Source organism: Vicugna pacos, chromosome 16 (assembly GCF_048564905.1).
Source record: "Vicugna pacos chromosome 16, VicPac4, whole genome shotgun sequence".
Lineage (NCBI taxonomy): Eukaryota > Metazoa > Chordata > Mammalia > Artiodactyla > Camelidae > Vicugna > Vicugna pacos.
The window spans coordinates 7463871-7486925 of NC_133002.1; the positions used below are offsets into that span (position 1 = coordinate 7463871).

The window sequence follows — 23055 nt, forward strand, 5'->3', positions numbered from 1 at the left end:
GATCAATTAGTTTGTTGTATATTATATCATTGTTTATAAAGTCATGAATTGAAACATATGTTTCAATCCTTTGTGGTTACTAACTGTTGATACTCAAATTGTCCCATATTTGGCCAGTGGAGGGGGTCCTCTTCAATATGGCTGAGTTCTTTTTAACAAGACCATAGTATTATTTGGTAGTTTCCTTTTTATCTGATATGAGATGAGCCTAGATCATTTCCTGCCCCTGAACTGGAATCAGCCATTATTTCTAAAAAGCCCTTTTCCCTTTATGTAGTAACTCTTATTTGGAGTCCACATTCTGGGCACTAGGGATGCTCACTGCTGCAGAGTTGATCATTTTTCTCCACCTTTTCAGTGGACAGTGCACAGAATTTTTAAAGCTATATTATGAATTCATACCGATATTTTCTGATTCAGCTTCAGGGCTGCACAATTTTTACTTTTCACACGCACTCCCCATTCTCTTTTAGGCTCATTCTTGAATAATGACCCTATCGTAGCAAGCTTGCTCATGCATTATTTTCCATTACTTATACCTATACAAATTGTTATTCTCAAGGACATTACCTTGTTCTTGATTTCCTTTTTATTCACGGTTTGTAGACCATTCTGGCCCACAGTGATTTCTAGATTCACAGCATGCATACATAACTCTCATTTAACAATCAAGTGACACAGGATTTACTGAGTTTTAAAAATTGAAGTATTATATACACAAAGAAAAATGAGTAAATATTATGTACAGCATGCCATTACTAGCACCCAGAAGTCTCTAAGATACCACTCTCCTTCCGCACTCTGAAAGGGAAAGAAGATAACTCTTGTCTTGATTTTGAGTACTATTGGTTAGTTTTGCCTGCTTTAGAACTTTAAGATTTTGTTTTAGCATTCGTGATATGAGGGAAAGAGAGCTCTTTCTAGTTTTTTTCAACTCTACTTATGTCCATGTAACTTTCAGAAAAGATTATCATCATCTTTGTCAACATTCAAAACTTCTCTATAATACCTTAGGAATCTAAGTAAAAATCCAAGCATAGGCACTTCTTGGTTTAAATATTTGTCTTAAAGAGGCCAGAGTTTTGTGTTTGTTAGTAATTTCCATTTCTCCCCATTGTTTTTGCACCCTTTGTATGTTTCCCCTTTCTTTTGATTTATAGGAACTCTTACTTGTATTAGAGATATTAGACATTAACCTCTTGTGTTGCAAATATTCCTCACAGTCTCTCATTTGTATTTAAATTTTATTGCTATACTGATTTAAAATATATTGTGTAGTATATAATCTGACTGTTGAGTTTTGTGTTCTGTTTAGGAAAGCCACCGCCACCCAAGATTTTGTAAACAAACTATATTTTCTTTCAGTTCCGTTTTATTGCTTATACGTGTAATCCATTTGGATTAGAATGTAGTATGAGGGATCTCTTTTAACATTTAAATGTGGTAGGGTGTTTAAACATCTTTTGTTGGCCTTTCCCATTAAAAAACCTTCTTGAATTTTATCTGCCTATATTTTTCCATCACAAACTTCTAGAAAAAGCTTTCACCTGTATTTTTCTACTTCACCTTCTTTTTGTCAATGCACTGTCGCCTGCATGGCCTGCCTCTGCCTTACCATTACAGTAAAACTACTTTTGCCTAGGACAGCCTTGGCCCTTCTATTTTTTTTTTTTTTTACTGTACCCAGAACCCAGTGGACTGAATTTAGACCCTCACTTTCCTGTGCCATGTGTATTTAACATTTGCAACTTTCCTCTTGGAATGCATCTCCTTTGGCTTCTTTCATCTGGCATTCACCTGGTTTTCTTCCTACTTCTCTGTCACTTTCGTAGCATCTTCTTTTTTATCCCCCGATATTACTATTCCCTAGAATTCCCTCAGTTCGATCTTCTATAGTTCAGACTTAAGCTCATCCTTGGTGATGCCATCAGTTTTATGACTTCAGTTGTCAACAATATTCTGATAATCCCAAGTCTCTGTCTTTAGCTCAGATTTCTTTGTAGAACAGTGTATTTATGCCATATAGATATTTAAAACCAAAGCTGTCATCATTTCTTTTCCTCACCCCTCAAATCAGCATATCTTCATATTATCCCCCAGCGAATAAACAGACTCCTATCCAGTTGCTCCGCATAGAAACCTGTTTGTCATTTTAAAAAATTTGAGTTGAAATTCAAATAACATAGAACTAGCCATGTAAAAGTGTACAGTTCAGTGGTATTTAGTGTATTCACATGTTGTGTAACTGCTATCTCAGTTTCAAACCATTTTCATCACCCCATGAAAAACTCCCATACCCATAAGTAATTACACTCTATTTCTCCCTCCTTCTCTATTTGGCTGTTTGTCTCTGTGGATTTGCCTTTTCTGGATATATCACATAAAAGGAGTCATACAGTATGTGACCTTATGTGTCTGGTTTCTTTCACTTAGCCTGGTGTTTGAGGTTCATGTAAGTCATAGCATGTATGAGCACTTCATTTATTTTTAATGGCTGAATAATATTGCATTGCATGTATATGTCATAGTTTCTTTATTCATTCATCAATGGACATTTGGTTTGTTTCCACCCTAGTGGGTAATATTGCTATATAAACATTTGGGTACAAATTCCTATGTGGATAGATGTTTTCATTTGTCTTAGGAATGTACCTAGTAGTGTAATTGCTGAGTTATATGTAAACTATACGTTTAACTTTTTGAGGAATTGTGTGTAATTTTTTCCTTATTTTAAATCCCCCTTTCCCATCATTATTCCCACTATCATATTCTAAAGGTAACTTTCCAGGATTACTTTAGAACTATTTTTGGGGGTGGGTAGGAACAGAGGGTAGCTAATAAGGAAGGTTTACTTACTCATTTTTACATGAGGTACTGGAGAGGGAACCCAGGACCTTGTGCGTGCTAACTAAGCACGTGCTCTACCACTTGAGCTACACCCTCTGCCCCAGGATTACCTTAATTGCTTCCTTTCTCTGTCATCACCATACCTTTACTCTATGTCATCTTTGACATTCTGTGAGATTGAATTTTGAAAATGTAAATCTCATGAGGTCACCTCATTGTTTTCAAAATGAAACAAAAACACAAACTCTTCAAAGACTCATTGCCTTCTGGGCCAAGTCCTTAAACATGGCTTATAGAGGCATTCTGCTGTCCTTCTGACATTCTGTCTAGTTTCAGGTGTATGCCCCCTCCGCTGCACCTGTTCTAGCCATATACTCATCTCCATATTTCAAGTTTTTGCATATGTTCCTCTGTTTAAACCTTGCACCTTCTCTACCCAGATCCTTTGTCTTATTTCAGAAGTCTCTTCTCTTTTTAGAAGCCTTTTCTGTCTCTTCATGATTATAATGTGCCCTCCCTTCGTGCCCCTCCAAATTCCTATACTATTGGAGCATTTACTACACATTGTAACTGCCTGTTTACTTCTGTGGAAATCAGAAGCTGATAGTTAAGTGCCAAAGGATGTAATACAGACTAAAAGTATGGTTAATAGGAATTTAGTCAAAGAAGATCATTTGGTAAATTATTTAGGGAGGGCCTCTTGGACAAATATGGGACTTGAATTGGACCTCCAAGGAAGCATTCATGAAGGTACAGTAACTATCTGCCACTGAAGGTCCATTAAATCTGTTAAATACCCATGGATCTAGGCTATGAGGATCCATGCTAGGAGCAAGAGCAAGGATGAAAGTGAGGCAGATGAACATTCTTCAGTGTTGCTTTCGTGTTACTTGATGAGACAAGCAGTGAACATAATCACTCCTGTAGGAGAAAAGCACGGAAAGAATGTGCAGGAAATTCTCAAAGAATGCATGGTGTATGGGCAAAAATGAGAAGCAATGATGTGCTTTATGGAAAGTATAAGGAAGTTTTCAAGGGTAATTTTGACTGTATGTGCTAATTTCAGAGTTTATCCACTTACATTTGTAAAATTCCCCTGGACTTCTGATGGAAAACACAACAACTAGGTGATTTCTGGATATATTATAGAATCTTCCACAAGACTCTTGTATATAGTGTTGGAGAAGATGGTCTGAGTAATGTAATAGTGTTTATCCAGAGAAAGGTTAGAAATGGATAACTCAGTGTAGAAATTATCTCCTGCATTGTGATTGTCTGGCTCTATCCTGTTCCTCAGTTGACAGTAGGAGTGAAATTTTCACCTATTTTCCAGTCGGTCTGCAGCATATTGGCACTCAGTAAATGTCTGCATTTATAAACAAAACAGCAAGATTGAAATGCAATTTTTTGCATTTTCAGTATTTTTGAAATGTCTTAGAATAGCTATTTAAATGTAAAAGTGCATTTTTTGTGTTTTGAAACATAGTACTGATTTAAAACTATTTTTAAAAGTCTGTTATGCCTGTTAGGCAGAACTATTAGACTTATTAAAAAAAATCTCCCCTTAAGTTTTGAGAGAAGAAGCCATTCATTTTAAAATATAAATAAACTTTCACTTTTGGCTCTCTGTTTCACCGGCATATTGGGGTGTTAAATCCTAGTTATTAAAATAACCACCTCTGATTCCTCAAAAAAATTAATATTTTCTTCTCAGTTACTAACACACTTGGTTCAGTCTTTTATAGCACTTTAAGTTGGATTACTTATCATTAGAGTGAGCTCCTTGAAGATAATGGCAGGAATTATGAGAATTAAAACCTGTTCTGCTACTTCTAGCAAGTCCTCTTTAAATTGCTCTCCTGTGTGCTTTGTCCCCACTTCTCAATTTGAGCCAATCAGTGCCCCTTGTTGATGATTTATATATTTACACACACACACACACACGATTGTGGTGATTGCCTTGGATTGTGGTGATCAATATGTAAAAAATTATATAATTTAAATGTGTAAAATTTACTGAGTGTTAATTATATGTCATTACAGCTGTTAAAAAAATCCTGACATAATACCCACTATCAATAGGTCATTACTTTATTAAGCTTCCTGTCTCCAGGAATTGTTCAGACTTTGCACTCTTTCTCACCAGCTCCTCTAAGGTCCCATCTTAGCCTGTGTGTTCCCACTTCACCATTTTTTTGCCTCTGTTCTTGTCCCCACCTCCTTGATCAGAGGAGTGCCAGAATACTTTCTCTGGAAGAGGAAAATCTCACTTTGCTACTGCTGCTCCCATAGGCTCCAGCTATTTTTCTTAAACACTCCTGGATACTGAAAACTGGCAGGACAATTGGAGCCTCTGCTCTCTCTGTGCTCAGAGTCTGATGGTCCACACATGAACACCAGCTGTAGATGTGTATCCCCAGGAATACAGAGGACTTATCATATAGATGTACAGTTATTAGTATAAATAAAGGTTGGTTAAGCAGCAAAATTCTAATGAAAAGATAGCAGGCACTCTATTGGTATTTCTAAAATGTACCCTAAAGACCACAGCTTAAGAATTAGCAGAATTACTCAGAATTACTGGTTTGATTTCCTTCTGAACCAAAATCTCTGGGGAATGGGCCTGGAAATCTGCATTTGAGCAAGCTCTCTGTACCACTATACCTATATGCCACCATAGGGCTACTAGAATGTTAAGAACCTAGCTGGAAACCAGGGTAGAAGTAAAGGGCAGTAGAAATCGATCTGGATAGTTTGCTTTACCCTTTTCTTCCTTGTGTTACAGAAATGGAAATGTTTTGGACATCAGGTAGCATTTTGCTAATTGATTCAGGTGTTTTCATTTAATAGGTTAGAATTTATAACATGTATATTCAGGGTCTGTATTGAATATTGAGTGAAGATTATATACTTAAAATTTGATAAAATTTTTCTTTTCCCACAGAACTCAACAAAAATCCAGTGGAAGGCTTTTCAGCAGGTTTAATAGATGACAATGATCTCTACCGATGGGAAGTCCTCATTATTGGTCCTCCAGATACACTCTAGTAAGTATCATGAACTGACACCCAAGTGGAACTCTTTTAATTAACTGAAATATAAACTATTTTGATAAACTGAAGTTTCCTAGTTTATAAAAGCAATAGTTAAGTTAATCACTTTACATTAATCATTATTAACGGATGTAAAGATAGATAATAGAATGTAGTGTTATCAAAGAGCAGAAGAAAAAGATGGGATTTCTTAAATATGTTATATAATACATTTTTAGATGCAAAGGCCACTGTCTTATTGTCTGTTACGAGTGTTTGAAGACAAACTTAAACTCACTAATATTTAATGTTCTATAGGATGGATCATGGCTATCTCATGTTAGTGACTACTAGTGCAAGTTTTATACTTTTTATAGAAGTTGAGGTGTTGGAAAAAATGCAGCAGCTTCTCAACAACTGAGTGGCAGCAGGGACTTTCTTGGGGACTACAGTTTCTTACTCAGTCGTGATCCTTGATGGTACTAAGCAGTAAGGATACGGATACATCAACAGTTTTTTTTGATGATGGTCAAGTAGTTTATTTTAGATGTTCTGAGATGGCAGCTCTTCTCCCGATTCCCCATCCCCTGTAAAACATCTGATAGAAGAGAAAATTCAGAGCTACTTCTATACCAGAGCAGGTTGGATATGACATGCAGAGTTGAACTGTAGTACTGATTTGAGGGTTTTCTAAGATCAGAAGAAATGTTTTTGTCACAACTACTGCCAATCAAAATTTTTGTTGATTTATTTCCCAGTGCTATGTTTGCATTGGTAATTGTTGCAAACTAAAATACCTCAATTTAATCATTCCACAATGTTAGTTTGCAAGATAATAATAACCAATGAAAACCATCCTGTAGGTACTACCTCACAACCTTAGTATTATTTGAAAGCAAATTTCTTACCAAACTTTGCATACAAAACCATATATCCAGCCGGCTTATGAGCATGATGAGGGTCTATTCTTCTAGGTTTTTAAATCAAAACACATCACATGAAGGTTTACTCAAGGGAAACCCAGCGACATTTCAGGGACAAAATCTTGTTACCCTTAAGAGTTGATATGTAATAACTAGAGAAATTCTTCTAAACAAATGTCCATGTAGAAGATTAGTTAGGCATCCAGGTTTGAGCTCCATCTCAAGGACCTCACAAAATTCTTGCACTTTTTTCATGCAGTGGTGGTTAGCATCTCATCTAATACATAATTATTAGCTGGTCCACATATATGTTGTGTCCCTTAGCTTCACCAAAGAGAGACACTTTACTACTCATTGTACTAATTAACAGGCCATTCTTTTCGCCAATAAAAATCTATTTCTGGCCTTCTGTATACGTTTAAAAAGTGCCACCTGTTGATCTGAGTTGTGGATAGCAGAAACATTTGTGACTGCTCCTCTGGAGTGTGGACTTGCTGATAAGACAACTGGCTGCCACTTCTGCACTGTCCCTTCCTGATGAGAGCCCTGGCCACACCTGGGCTGTATAGTTTAATCTCAGGACCACATGTACTTTGAACAAGGTAATGAGTAATGAAACCTTAATACAGTTGACAGATCTTATAATAATCAACCATAATTATTTGGATATGATTCCTTTTTATTAATGATCTTTTCTAAAATTCATGTGCTGGAAATTATAAAATTGTTTTTAAAGCTCTCAAAAAAGAATTTTAAGGTTTGTTGCATCTAGACCATCCCTTTTGGCAATTTCCTACATAGAATGGTTGCAAAAATAAAGCATTACACTGGCATTTACTGTACTCGTTCATTTAGTTTCCAAATTTTTTTTGAGCAGTCTTTTGCTAGATGCTTGGAATGTGACCTTGAATTAGCTAATAGTCACTGCTCCCAAAGAGGTTACAGTTTAGTTGGCAAAACAGATCATGGTCAATTAATACACTTTGAGGACAGCCATGATGGAGGTAGGCATGAGGTATTATGAGAACTCAATGGGAGTACAGCAGGTTTTGAGTATGTTAGAGAATATTTCCCAGAAGAAGAGATGTCTAATAAGAAAGTTAATCTTGGCTTAGATGATACCCAGACCTCAGTGATTAATTCATCACTTCATTAGATCATTATATAATAATAGAAAGAATTACTAGTATACTAAAATTCTGTAAAAAATGGTGTGATATTTCACACTGGTATCATTAGCCTTTGTTCAGTCACTAGAGGGCACTCCGCACTCTTTACAGTCCATGTAATCAATAATTGGTATATTCAGGCATTGCTTTGAGATTGATAGTTGCTGTGAGTATTAACTTAGCTGTTATATTTATCTTCGCACAACATTAAATTTTTGTTCCTGCCCTTGTATTAGTTAATCTTTCTGGTGCTGTTAAGAGTAGATTCTTGAATAATAGTAACAAAAAGAATAGATTCTTAAGTCTGTCTTTCTACAAAAAGCATTCTGGAAACTGGTATGACATATGTGCCATTTTCAGACTAATGATTATCAAGTAGTGTGGATAGCCACCCATATCCACAGGAAGAAAAATGTCAAGTAGGAGTGGCAATAGGTTTTTAAAGAAACTTTAGGAGACAAGAGTATCACTGTGTAATTATAAATTTTATAAATTTGTATTGGTGAATGGTAAATGTATACCTTCTTTATTTCTTATTCTCTTTTTCTTTCATCACTAATGGCTAGTGTGCTCAAGAAGTATGCTTGATTTTGTTTCTTACTGCTGGCAGTGGTGTGAAAAATTTGGGGAATCTTAAGATTATATGAATTTTTCAAGATTATATGTATTTTGTAGTATTGTCTTACCTTCAGTGGATATAGAAAATGAAGAGTTGGCTACCCAAACTCTCTAATTCTAACCATGTACACTAACAAAATTCTTCTTACAGTCCTCTTTAAAACTTATATGGCACAAGCCGCATATTCTGTAATGAAGTTTTGGAGGGAATGAACCTGGTGCCCATGTTGCTTAGAGATTGATTAATCAGTGGCAGTGCCATGTCATTTATCATTAAGTGCTTAACTTCATGAGTATCTTTGTTTAGTTCCCTGAGTGACTTTATTAGTTATGTGACTTTGAACAATTGTTTAAACTTTGTCTTGTTTCATTTCTAAGGTAAAACCCTATGCTTGGGAAGTGTTCAGAATGTTTAATGTTCTATTGTTTGTAAAGCAAAAAAAAATGGAAGCAATCAGATATTTACTGGGTATAATGGATAAATTGTGGAATGTGGCAAATAAAATGAATGGACATGAGACAGGTATCAGTGGGGATGCATATATGTAAAAGAATAACGTTGAGCAAAATTTCAGATGGCAGCACATGGTATATCATCTAAATAAAATAAATTTGGCAGAATGATAGGGTCTGACAAAGTGAAATGGTAGGATCTGATCCTTGTAAGATGTTTATGATTTTAATACAAAAACAGTAAGGAAAGTCTCATGGAAGAAACTTGGACTCAGCCTAGGTTTCTCAACCTTTTCAAATGTGAAACTGTTGGTTGCATACCTCTTTTTAACATCATGCTAGTAATTATACTATTAGTATCTGTGATGAAGAGAATATAAAATGGAAAGGAAGGTATTCCTATTCATTGATGCTTTTAAAAAGCTTTCCTTTTGCTTACCATAGTAGCATCTTTATATGTTTAAAAATAATGAGTGTGACATACTAATATTTAGTCTACTGTGTTTTGTACTCTGGGATTTTTGAATTCCTCTTTCTTACTTGGCTGTTCAGTGTTCACTGTTCACTAGAAGTTTGTGCTCACAAGTTGGGATTGCCGATCCAGGCTTTTTTAAACACAGGTAGGATTTTCCCAAGTATCAGGGAAGCTAAGGATTCCATCTGTAGGAAGAAAAACACTTAAGAAATTGCATGATTGGTTCAGAATGAGTGAGGACATTGCAGACAGAAAGAAAATTATGTTCTTTAAACCTTTAAGGGTAATCCTTTAATCAAATTTGATCAAAATTTTAAAAATTGAAAATACCTTAATAGACTAAGTCAGTTTTTCATAGTAGGGATTCCAGTTAGCTGATGTAAAGTTTTAAAGTGAATCTGACAGCTGTCAAAATTCAGGGACCTAGGAAAGCTAACTTAGCATCAAGGAATGGCCTTAACCTGGGAATAAAGTGCATGGACTTTGTGGTAGCTGTTTTGATGTCCTTTTACATAGATTCTTGGCTACTTTCTATATATGTGGCTTTCAAACTGTTGTTTTTAACCACAACCCATAATCAGAAATATTTTACATCATGACCCAGCGTATACTTATGTGTATACGTTTTAGTGAATAGAAAGAAACGTGTAGATTATATAACTGAAACAAACTACTTGTGATAAGCACCTACATTTTCTGTTTTATTTTTATCTGTTTAGCAAAAAAACTGGTTAGTAACTCACTTAATTAGTTTGCAGCCCCAATTTGAAAAACTAGTTCATAGAATTAAAATGTCCTAAGGGCAGTTTAGGCACTAACTTATAAAGTTGGGGTAACATAAGCTGAGAGGATAGATTTATCTCTTAAAAGTGTAATGCACTCTTCACAACTGCTATTCCAGTCTCTATTTCCATCAGGTCTTCATATTTTCCCCCTTCAACATAGATAATCTCATAAATTATGAAAATTAAGGCCTTGAGGCAGGTGTACAATTTGTCATTTTTCTTCCTTTTTTACCCCAGATATCTGTACTACATTCAGTCTGTTTTCTTTCTGTGCAGAAGGAAAGTATGTTCTTTATTTTTCTTGGTAAGGCCCTTTACTTATTTTCTTTCTTCTGATTTCTTAGTTACTCTTTTCCTAATATCTCTAGCCTTTCTGCTAGCACCTTCCCATCTCCTCGCAAACAGACTGGGGTTGTTCTCCTCTTCTAAAGCTTTTCATTGGTACTGTTTCCGCATCTAGTTACCACCTTCTGTACCTTGTAAACCTCTCAGTTTGTCCTGTTCATTATGCTTGTGTGTTACCACCCCATTCTTTCTTTATTCCCTTGCAGATGTTTTCTTAATTACTTTTATCAAAATTGTAGAGGTTACTTTTTATATTGAGTCCACTGGCCTTTCCTAAGTATTCAGAAGTATTTGGTGTTAATGATCTACCTTTCTCTGTTTAACTCCCCCACTCCCATCTTGCTTTTATGATCAGAAAAAGGCAATAATAATTAATATTTTGCTTGTGGTTAACAGAATTCAAGCTGCATCAGAAAAGTAAAAGATCTCATAATCTTGTGTTCCAGAGTTAACTATTATGTATTGGTGTCATGTTTCCAGACATTTTTCTGTTTGTATACAAACATACCCTCACTTTTTTTCTTAAAGACAAATGAGCTTATTCTGTAGGTACTTTTTAAAAAATTTAACAATAGATTGCACATATAATTCCATTATTTATTACTGATATTTTCTTCTGACACTAGAATGGTAACGTGCCATAAACCTATGATCTCTAATGTCTCATTCTCTGTTGTATCCTTCTTCATAAAACAGTGTATTGCATAATTAGATAATCAATGTTTATTTGTGTAATGAATGAAAGCCACTTAATGAGCTGATTTGATTTCTTACTGATCTGAAACAAACACAATCAGATGACCCTGCTCTGATGGGGTATACATCTTATAATAAAAGAAAGAGGTGCAAATTGGTTTTGCAATGAAGAAATGAAAGGAGGTCCATGTGATAGAGGGGCACAGTGGCTAGTTAATATGGGGTAGTCAAGTAAAGTCTTTCTCAAGAGGTAACATTTAAGCTGAGTTCTGAATGATGACAGAGGGAGTAGGATATTTCAAACAGAGGAAACAGCTAATACTAACGACACACGGCAGGAACTTAGTCGTTTTTACTCCATAAGGCTGACTTTTTTCCATCGGTTTTCATTAACATATATGATAAATTGTATTGTTTTGACAGTTGTTCAAGAACAGTTCTTAAGTAAATGGTAGTGCTCTGAAACTGCACTTACACAGCAGTCACTAGCCACATGTGGCTGTTACAATTAAAATAAGATTAAAAATTCAGTTCTTCAGTTGTACTAGCCATATTGCAAGTGGCTAGTGGCCACCATATTGGACAGCATGACCATAGACCATCTCTAACGTGCAAAAAGTTCTATCGCACAGCACTGCTTTGAAAAGTCACTAGAATATGAACTCATTGAGAGACTATATTCTCTGCTTTACTCCCAGTGTCAAACCTGTAAAGGCTGAATAAATATTTATTAAATGATAAGGTGAATAAGTGGATGGATGGATGGAAGGTCAGCATAACTTTTCCCAGAGAGGGTACAATAAAATGCATAAGCTCTCAGATGAGAAAAAGCTTGTTGTGTTTAAGGAACAGAAAGAAGACGGACTGGAACAGAGGGAAGAGCGATAGGTGGAGATCAACATAGAGAAATTGCCAACTTGATCTCTATAGGCAACGTTAAATTTAACTTCTGAATTTTAAGTACACTGGGAAGTGACAGAAAGGTTTAAGCAGTGGAGCAGTAATGTGATCTGATCTGGATGCCTTTTGTAAGCTAACAGTTTCTTTCATTTTACTAGTTTGTTGAGAGTTTAATAAGGTGGTAGGTATGATAGTTTATTAAACTGGGTATTTGAGTAAGTAAACAGTCTGCTTGAAATCCAGATTATTTATTTACTTCATTTTTAGTGTTAGCACTAGCACCCTTGTTTTATGTTTGTTTTAATAATTGTCTTATGAGCAGGAACTTATAGGCAAGAACTTGTTTTTGTTTTTGTTTTTTCCAGTGAAGGTGGTGTTTTTAAGGCTCATCTCACTTTCCCAAAAGATTATCCCCTTCGGCCTCCTAAAATGAAATTCATTACAGAAATCTGGCACCCAAATGGTAAGTTTATCTAGTTTTACTTATGTATTTGCAAGTATGATGGCCTGTCACTGAAGTTTCCAAGGTCAATAAGAAAGATGTAGTTCTCAATGAAATTGTTTTGGAATTTTTGTACTAACTTCATTGTGTTCATTATGTACATGGGCTTGTATTAGATTGTTTAGAAGAGAAGGAGTAACAGAGATAACATGGGAAATTTATTTATTTATTTATTTTCTTATTTATTTAGTTTTCAGCTCTTTCAGACTCATGGTGTTCCAGATTAGAGGCAAGGCTGGTGATACTCAGCGTTAGTAGAGCTCTTGTAACTGAGGAGATAATTTCCAAGGTATTAGGTGACTCACTGGCTGTTACAAAGAGCACAGAATTAACTAAACTTGGATTTTTAATTTGTAATTTCTCATCTTACCTCCTAGACTACGGACAACTCTCAACTTTTTATATGTATTCTTAGCTGTAAAAGAGGAATGTCTTACCTACTTCATAAAGTGATTGAAAGAGTCAAATCAGATAAAGTACTGTGTGTTGAAACTTTTGAAAAGTGTCCAGTACTGAGGTGCATAAAATGGTGACATTGACTTTTTTACCCAAAGATATACTGCCATTTAAAATCCACTTTGTGAGCAAAAGGTTAGCCTAGGTAAACTACTTATGTTTGTAGAGTCTCCCTAAAGTTTTGGCTTTGTTTTGTATAATAGAGCTCACAAGAATTTCTTACCTAAGTATTTTGACTATTAGTATTTTGTAATCAGAGCCTTTTTAGACTATTACACTTACCTGCATGCTACTTTTCATAGTCCAGACTTTCAGTGGCAAGGAAAAGAAACCCTTATATATTAGTTTCAGTAAAAATCAATGAGTAATGGATGCATGAATAAATTAAGGCTTTACTACAAGGAAATCGAGTGTTTATTAGAACCCAATGGCTTGTAAAATAGGTGGGTCTTGAGACTAGAGTGGTGAATGGAAACTGTTGGGAGCCACCATGCTTCACTGTATCTAAGATAGCAGCGATGACAAAGACAGTTATTTTTTCTACAGTAAGAAGGAGAAAAATAATTTCTTTCTGGGGGAATGCATTAACGGTAGTCCTGCATGATGTATGGATGTATGAATCGACCACATCTGCCTCTTGTTGCTCGGGCATTTCTTTCCTTTTTTCTTAGGCTTTTGGCAATTCTTCTGTTTTCACTTGAATCATTTGATGCATCATAAGTCAGTGGTTTTGCACCTATTTCAAAGGAAAATGTAACAAAGTTTCTGAATGTTGGCTTCACCTCCAATTAGCTATGTAACTGCAGGCAAAGCCTCTCTGAGCCTTATTTTGTCTGTGAGAGTTAAATGAGAATATATATGTGAAGCAATACATGGGACTTCTGTTAAGAGGAATAGTAGCAATGGCATGGGTAGCTTAAGAGGACAACTGAAATGAGTGTTTTGTTTGGTTTTTAAGGTTGAAGCAACTTTGGTTTGCAGGCCATAAGGGAGAAGGCATTAGAGAGTGAAATAATTAAGACTTGATTTGAGAGAAGAGATGCTTTGTGAAGAAAGGATCTGGAGAAGGCGATTGGGCAGGGATGGCTAAAAGAGCTAGACTTAGAAAGGAGTCAGAATCATTCTGCAGTAGAAATGAGAGGGAAAATGAGCATTTGAGTTTCTGCTAGGTGCTGAAAATAAAAAGATAATGAATGAGTTATGATCTCTTCCTATAAGGATATTATGGTTGATGTGAGGGAAAGACGGACATTAACAGTGAAACAGAGATGACAGATGTTGTAAAGGTGTTTGGTAGGATAGAAGAGGGAGTCAGGAACTGATTCTTACAGGATGTGATTCTTGAACAGAATTTTGAATATGTACCTCGAGGTGTGGGAACTCATTCAGTTTAAGGCTGTACAGTAGGTTCATCTTGACTATATCTTCATCTAGAGAGATTATACTCAAGGGGAGAGGGTTGGAAAGGGAAGCCAGACTAAATAGCCAGGAGGTAGAGGACTTTAGCAATGGTTCCGGTAAGAGACAATGAAAGCTTGAATTGAGAGTAGAAGCAAGAAGGAAGGGGTGGGGTACAGCTCAGTGGTAGACTATGTGATTAGCATGCATGAGGTCCTGGGTTCAATCTCCATTGCCTCCATTTAAATAAATGAGTAAATAAACCTAATTCCCCCCCCCACCAAAGAACAGCAGCAACAAAAAAGAGTAGTGGCAGGAAGGAAAATTTAGTTATTCTCACTTGTTGACTACGAGATGTGGGTGGTAATGGAGAAGTAAGAATTTATTAATGGACCATTTACAAAATATTTATAGAAACAAAACCACAGTGAGATACTACTTACACACACTAGGGTAGCTATAATCAAAAACAGATAATAAACAGTGTTGGCAAGGACACAGAGAAATTAGAACCCTCCTACATTGCTGACAGGAATGTTCAATGGTACAGCCCCTTTGGAAAACAGTCTAGCGGTTCCTACAAAGGTTAAACGTAGGTGCCTTATAACCTAGCAATTCCACTTCTAGATATATAACCAAGAAAATTGAAAACATATGTCCACGAAATACTTGTACATGAATATTCATAGCAGCAATATTTATAATTGCCAAAAAATAGAAACAGTCCAAACGTGTCAGTTAATTAGCAAAAAACCCAAAATATAATATATTCATATGATGGAAGGAAGTAGTGATACAAGTTCCAACATGAATGAACTTTAAAAACATTATGCTAAGTGAACAAAAAGACCACATGGTGTATGATTCCATTTATGTGGAATGTCCAGAATAGGCAAATCTATAGAGATAGAAAGTAGGTTAGTTGTTGCCTAGGGCTCGGGGAAGGTTGGAGGGAAGTGGGTAGTGATTGCTAACGGGTATGGCTTTTCTTAATGTGGTGTTGAATATATTCTAAAATTGATTGTCGTGATGGCTGTACAGCTCTGTAAACATACTAGAAATCATTAAATTGTATACTTCAAGTACATGAATTATATCTCAAAAAACTGTTAGAAAAATTATTACATGGTAAGGATTAGCTTTGTGTGACTTAGATGCATTCAGTTTTGGGCTTATTTTTTTTGAGGTGCACTTGATAATTAGATAAAACTACTCCAAGGCTCAGCAGTGAGCGTAGGTAGGGCCTTGCAGTTTATCAGCATCAAGATGATAGGTAATGTATAACAAATCATCATGTACACTTTAAACTTACACAGTGTTCCGTGTCAATTGTATCTTAATAAAGTGAAGGGGAAAAGATGATGGGTAACATTGTGATATGGTGAATAAGTTAATTTACCCAGGGAAAAGATGACTAATTTTGGAGATTAGGATACCATCAAAAGTCAGAGCAAGGTAAAGGAAAAGGGGGAAATGACTGAGAATGACTCAAGAACCAGGGAAAAGAAGTGTGTCACAGAAGCTAAGAGAGGAAAGTGTGTCCAGGAAGGTGTGCTCAGCAGTATCAGTTGTTTTGGCCCAGAAGGGTTGGCCTGAAAATTACCCAGAAAAGTTCTCCCAATCACTCTGTGAGAACAGTCCATAGCATCCTGTTTAGAGGCAGATGCCAGTTACCAGTAAGATTTAAAAAAAAAAAGAGAGTACCAAATGGTGAGTAAACAGAGAAGATGAGGGTAGATCAGATTTTCCTCATTTTAGAGCACAGCTTCAAGAGGGAGCCTGAAGAGTATACATGGTTCAGGTAGGCTGGCTTCAAGATGGAAGAGATGTGTTTTCTTTGCAGTCATTGATGCCAAGACTGTTGGCTAGCTATTTATGGGGACATTGATTTAGAAATTCTCTTCATACCAAAGAGCTAAGTGAACTAAAACTCTAAATGGAATAAAGTTTCAAGTGACTTTAAAAAAATAGTGAATATTAATTACTTGCTGAATGTTAGGGACAAGATATTTCTAGTTTCAAAAATAATAAATACTAGAAGACTAAAAAGAGGAGAGTAAAAAGAGAAAGTAGACAATTACATGCAATATGGGATTCTTTTTTTTTAAAGGGGAGATAGTTAGGTTTACTTATTTTATTTATTTTTAGAGGAAGTATTGGGGATTGAACCCAGGACCTTGTGTATGCTAAGCATGCGCTCTACTACTTGAGCTATACCCCCCCCTGCAAAAAGGGATATTTGAACGGATCTTTTATCAGATATTAAGGCCAGCTATAAAGAACATTATTCGGGTATTAAAGTGAAAGGAAAAAATAACACACAAAAATTAAACAGAAGAAAAAGAATAAACACACTGAGTACATAAATGAGAAAAGGGTAAGAAGAGACATTTCACAAAAGAGGATATACATATAGTTTCTATACATGGAAAAATTTTGCTCCTAAAAACATTTAGAAAAGCTGATTAAACTATATTTCACTTGTGAAATTTAAAAATTACAATAAAGAAAAAAATTTTTGTTTCATTGTCTCTTCACTCAGAATTATCTTGCCTTTTTAAGTGTAATTCGGTAATAGGTATTAAGCCTAAAAACCTCATTCTAAAAAATTAAACTGTATGATAAAATGAAATGACACAAGGTTAAAAATTTAACAGTGCTATATTATGATAACAATTTGTAAAAATGGAAAATGGATCTTAAGTCGATTCTCTGATAAAATTCTACATAAACATTTAATGTCATATTCTCAGAGAAAATGACTTGGAAAACTCCTTTTGTGATAAGTGAAGTATCTTAATACTGTGTAAGCATTTTTTAATTTAATTTTTTATTGAAATATAGTTGATTTACAATGTTGTGTTGGTTTCTGGAATACAGCATAGTGATTCATTTATACATATATATATACTTTTTCATATTCTTTTTCATTATAGATTATTACAAGATACTGAACATAATCCCCTGTGCTATTATATAGTAGGACCTTGTTTATTATATAAGCATTTTATGTTGAACTTCATAGTGCTGTTACAAGTTTTGTTTTGTTATTCTCTCCTCTTGGTTTAGTTACTTCATTTTAGCTAATAGATTTTACTAGGAAGTGGGGGTGAGAGGAACCCTAATTATAGAACAGCTCATGTACAAGACATTGAAGTCATGGGTCTTAAATGTCACATTCACCGCTGAACTCCCTGTGTCAAGTGGGTGCCTGGCACACAATATGCATTCAAGAAGCATTTGTCGTAGAGCCAAAATATATCTAAACTTTGATTCTGGTTACCCAGAGTTTATAACAACAGGGGAAATGCTTAAGTTGTGAGATGAAAAATAAGCTTTTAAAATTATACCTGTTGCAACTTTGCTGGGCTTTAGGTAGGAAGTTAGGAATGAAATATACATAAATACTGTCAGTGGTTATTTATGGGATTTGGAAATTTGGTTAAAACATTTTTTTTTACCAAAATACTATATTTTTCTGACTTTCATTTTCTCAATAAGTATGTTTTTTGCATAGGGAAAATTTCACCATAAAAGGGTGTTACGATTTTGATAGCTTCACTAATAGAGGGAGTGTTTGTGTAATGTAAATGAGTTAGTACATTATGGACAACCCCCCTCCCTTTTTTTTTTTAAACAAGAATTAATTTGTGGCTTGGATTTTAAAATAGCTTAATAGAATAGGGGCCTCATGAATATTGTTTATGTGAATGAATTTTCACTGGCAATATGACATGTTTCTTTTGTGGATTTGAGTACATTTCTTCCCCCTGAAAATATAATTTTGCCTTCATATGATTTAAAGAGTATATTATGTTACTTTTCATTTTTTTTCTTAAGAAAGTCGCTGAACCTTTGAGTATCAACAATTTTAATCAGTAAGTTAGTGGGGAAACTAGGAAATAATTACTGCATAGAAACTTATTTCTGGTGTTTGGACCGTATACTTTCTACAAATGAAGAACAGTTTGAATAGATGCCATTTATTCGTTTTATTGTATTTATTACACGTAAATGTGAGGCACCATCTACATGTTAGGTATCTTGAAATTTTGCACAATGAAAAAGATAGTTTACATTCCTTTTGGGCTTGTCAGGTGGATCCTATTGGGTAAAATCTTTTGTCTTCCTAAAAGGTTAACAGGTTCCATTTTGGAAATTAACTTCTGTATATATTCATTGGTACAGTGGTATTGAATTTTATAAAGGTACCATGGGAATCAGGACCATACCTATAGTAGTTATTTTATGCGTAACCAAATTGTTTTAAATATTTAAAACGGGGATCTTATTCTCTTAATTTTGCAGTTGATAAAAATGGTGATGTATGCATTTCTATTCTTCACGAGCCCGGGGAAGATAAATATGGTTATGAAAAGCCAGAGGAACGCTGGCTGCCTATTCACACCGTGGAAACCATCATGATTAGTGTCATTTCTATGCTGGCAGACCCTAATGGAGACTCACCTGCTAATGTTGATGCTGCGGTAAGGTGGTCACATGAATACATCTCCCCTGCCCTTTAATTAAGCTTGATTAATTAAACTTGATTAGAACTATGATATCTTTATATGTATATTTGTATCGATATATGTTTATACTCATTTATTTTTCTCCTGAATCTGTACAAAAATAAGACATAACATTTACTCCTAAATACTTGTACCTGCATCTTTTAAGAATAAGGACACTATCTTACTATATAAACTATAAAACTATTGTTATACCTAGGAAGTCTTAATATCAAGTCTCTATTAAAGAGAGGTGTCATTTAAGTGCCAAAATAAAGAAGTAATTTTCACTATATTTATGTAAAATCTGTATATCATCATTATTATTGTTATTATTTTAGAAAGGTATTAGGATTTTGGGTGTAGGTAGGAGGAAAAGGCCAAACTGTTGAGTTATACAGACTTCCTATCAATCTCTTCTCAGCCCACTTCTTACTAAGAAGACCTGCCATTTCCAAACTTCCACTTCTTTAGGGTTCTGTTCAATTGGTCCTTCCCCTCCTCTGCTGGGGTTCCTCTGATGCTTCTCTAGGCTGCTGCTTTCTCTTCTCTGCTGCATGTTTCATTATTCTTTCATCTGCTTGTGGTCTTTCAGAAAAATTTCTTCCCATTATTAGGTGACTTTACTGCCATTTTTCTCTGATAGTGAAGATTTATACCTTAAAAATATAATTCCAATATGATCATTTTAATAAGATCTTAGAACAAAGAGATAAACATATGTGCTTTTTGCTCTGTTGAATTCACAGGTTTGTCATGTATAAAACGCAGATGATAACACCACTCATCTGGTCATCATTTGTGGCATGTTGGATTCAAAAAATAGTGACTCTATTCTAGTTCCTGCTTTGGAACCATTATCTCCCAGTCTGTCTTTGACCCAGGAGTCATCCTCGTCTAGTCCTGTCTGTCCCCAAAGAATGTCAGTCATACTATATAAACTCTAAACTCTTCTCCACCCTCTCTGCCATGGACTTGAGTCCTTTTGCTTCTTACTTACATTATTGTAATAGCTTCCTGCTTGCAGCCTTAGTTCTCTCTGCTAAGTACCCTTCTTAGTTGATTTCTTTCCTCTTGAGATTGACCTTCCCTCTTTGCTGGAATTGCCCCTTTCTCCTTAAAATTTCTTAAAAATGATAATGAGGTATTTATAGACTTAATATTTTATCCGTAAATACTTCATCAGACATGCCTGAATCTCTATACATGTCAGCATTATAGTTTATCTAATAATTTATTATAATGATTGACTCTCTGGGGTACCTTGCTTTAAGGGCAAAAATTGTTCAAATCTTTTTCTCTGCAACAGCAAGTACTGAAGATTTCCGTAGTCTTTGATGTCCCTAAATGGGTGATATGGGGAAAAAAGACTGGGTATTTTTGTGAGAATTCCTGCTATTTTCATGCTAGGTAAAATCAGCTCTCTTCTCACATGAAACTGTGCTGGTGCTGTTTTGTGTTCCATTTTCACATGCCTGGCAGTGATAGTGATATTGTCATTGTCATGTGTCCTCCTGCCCCCACTAGAAACAGTAGTCAGTATCATCTCAATATGATGTACTCCACCCATCTACTTTAACATAGGAGGCCCTTTTATGTCTACTTTATTTTCTAATTGCTTCCAGTAGGGAGCTTTGGTGATCCTTCACGCAGCCTGAATACCTTTATTTGTAAGTTGTCACTTTCTTTTCAGTGTAATACAGAACTTAATGCTCTTTAGGGCCTTTTCTTTTTTAAAGAGAATTTTACCTAAAGAGGTAATTTGCATAGGGGATTTCTGCTCTTGTATCCCAGCACAGTGCCTTGTTAAAAGTAAGTTTTGACTACTTTTTACCTTATCAACTTTTTAACATTTTAAGTGTTCATATTGCCAAAGCATTACATTACAAAGTATTTGAGATTGTAAGAGGAGTTTTCATAAAATCACTTGGTTTTTTGTACCTGCAGAAAGAATGGAGGGAAGACAGAAATGGAGAATTCAAAAGGAAAGTTGCCCGCTGTGTAAGAAAAAGCCAAGAGACTGCTTTTGAGTGACACTTATTCAACAGCTGTAACTTCACTTATTTCAGGGTAAGTTCGTTTTTAAAAAAGTGTACTACTCTTTTGCCTTTTTGTACACGTCATAAACATTATTAGAAATTGTGTGACTTGAGTATCTGAATTACTTGTATTCATTAGCTTCAATTTTTAGTAGTAGTATCTAGTAATCTGCTGTTTCTCAGCAAAAACAGTGTAATCTCCTTGCTTTTTCTTTTAGTAAATCCAGTTGTTTTAAACTAGATATTCTGTTTTAAGATGGTTGTTACTATAGTAGGGGAATATTTCTTTTCATTGACGGTAAAATTTCTCATAATAAAAGTTTCTTTTCAGTTATGTTTCTTATGTTTTACCTTTTTGGTCTACCATCTAAGCTGGGCACTAAACTTTCTTATATCTTCTCATACTGTGTTATATATGGTAAAGAATGATTAAATTTTTGTTTCCTAACATTTTTAAAAGAAAGATCATATTTTATAATATACTGGCAAGACCATTCACATCTAGTTTTCTTGTTTTAATTGGTCTTCAGCTCCTTGTTCATTATTTATAGAGCCAGTAGGAAAAGATTCCCTTTTGTTGTATACCATCTGTCCACAAGTCTATCTTTTCTTTTTCCCTATTGCATACATTTTTTTTTAAATTATAGTATAGTCACTTCTCAATGTTATGTCAGTTTCTGGTGTACAGTATAATGTTTCAGTCTTACATACACTTACATATATTCTTTTTCATATTCTTTTTCACTATAGGTTACTACAAGATACTGAATGTAGTTCTCTGTGCTATACAGAAGAAACTTACTGTATATTTTATATATAGTCACAAGTCTATCTTTTTAAGTCTAATCAAAGAGTCAAAGATAGAAGGCATCCATATGGCTTAGAGCGGGAGCCAGTGTAGATTAATTGAACAAATGTGTGATATTTATCTGGGTTTTTTGTTTATTTGTTTTAATTAAATGTTGAGGTGATACAACCTATTAATGAAATGTGACATCTAAAAAATTAGAATACGTGATTTATTTCTGTACCTGTCACCTACTTTAAGAAAAAGAACTTTACTATTACCTGTTACATCTCCTCTGTTCCCTTTCTCTCTCCCATCCTTTTCTCCTATTCTCAATTCTGTGTTTAACATTATTTTTCTTCATAATTTCATCAAGTTTGTATTCTTGAACAATGTATTGCATGTTTTTGAACTGTATCTATGTGGAATTATAATGCATGTTTTCTTTTGTGAGTTTTACTGCTCAACATTATATTCTTGAAATTGGTCTTTGTTACATATATTTTGTCTGTCCACTGTTATGTGATAATTTTATTAGATAAATTTACTCTTGAATCTCATTGCATTATTTCCTAATTTGGGGTGGGGTTTTTTGGTTTGTTTTGCGTTGGTTTTGCTATTTCAGAGAATGTGGCTATCCTTGTTTCCTACTGCACATACACTACAGTTTTTCTTGGGTATATACCTAGGGGTGGTATTGTTAGGTCACTTTGACTAGATAATGCCGATTGTCTTCTGAAGTGTTGCATCTGTTTATACTCCTCGGCAAGCACAAGGATTCCATTTGCTCCGTATCCTTTTCATCATTTGATATTATCAGACTTCTGCAAAGTTGTAGTTATTGTTGTGGTTTTTGCAAAGTTCTTTAATCTGGTGTAAAATGATACATCTTTATGGACTTACTGTGTGTTGCCCTAGTTACCAGCGCAATTGCATATGGTACCATGTGTTTGACCATTGACATTTCTTCTGTGAAATGCCTATTCCAGTCTTTACTGTTTTTTAGTTAGGTTATTAATTTTTATCCTTGTCAGTTTGCTTTCTCTATGATGTCTTTGGATGAAAAGAGGTGCTTAATTTTATTTTATTTTTTATTTTTTTAACTTCTTTTATTGAGTT

At 34.9% G+C, this 23055-nt stretch overlaps 1 protein-coding gene across 2 annotated transcripts in view; it reads left to right on the forward strand.

Annotated features, from left to right (window-relative positions):
• Positions 1–23055, forward strand: part of UBE2G1 (ubiquitin conjugating enzyme E2 G1) — an 82723-nt gene that overhangs the window by 49016 nt on the left and 10652 nt on the right. Inside the window, exons 3-6 of one of the 2 annotated variants that reach the window (XM_072940362.1) lie at positions 5792–5894; positions 12614–12706; positions 18908–19086; positions 21058–21180. In XM_072940362.1, coding sequence (XP_072796463.1) covers positions 5837–5894; positions 12614–12706; positions 18908–19086; positions 21058–21144 — 417 coding nt within the window. In that variant the 5' untranslated portion in view covers positions 5792–5836 and the 3' untranslated portion in view covers positions 21145–21180. Of the gene's footprint in view, positions 1–5791; positions 5895–12608; positions 12707–18907; positions 19087–21057; positions 21181–23055 lie in introns of both variants that reach the window. The other variant, XM_072940361.1, reaches the window with a different exon arrangement.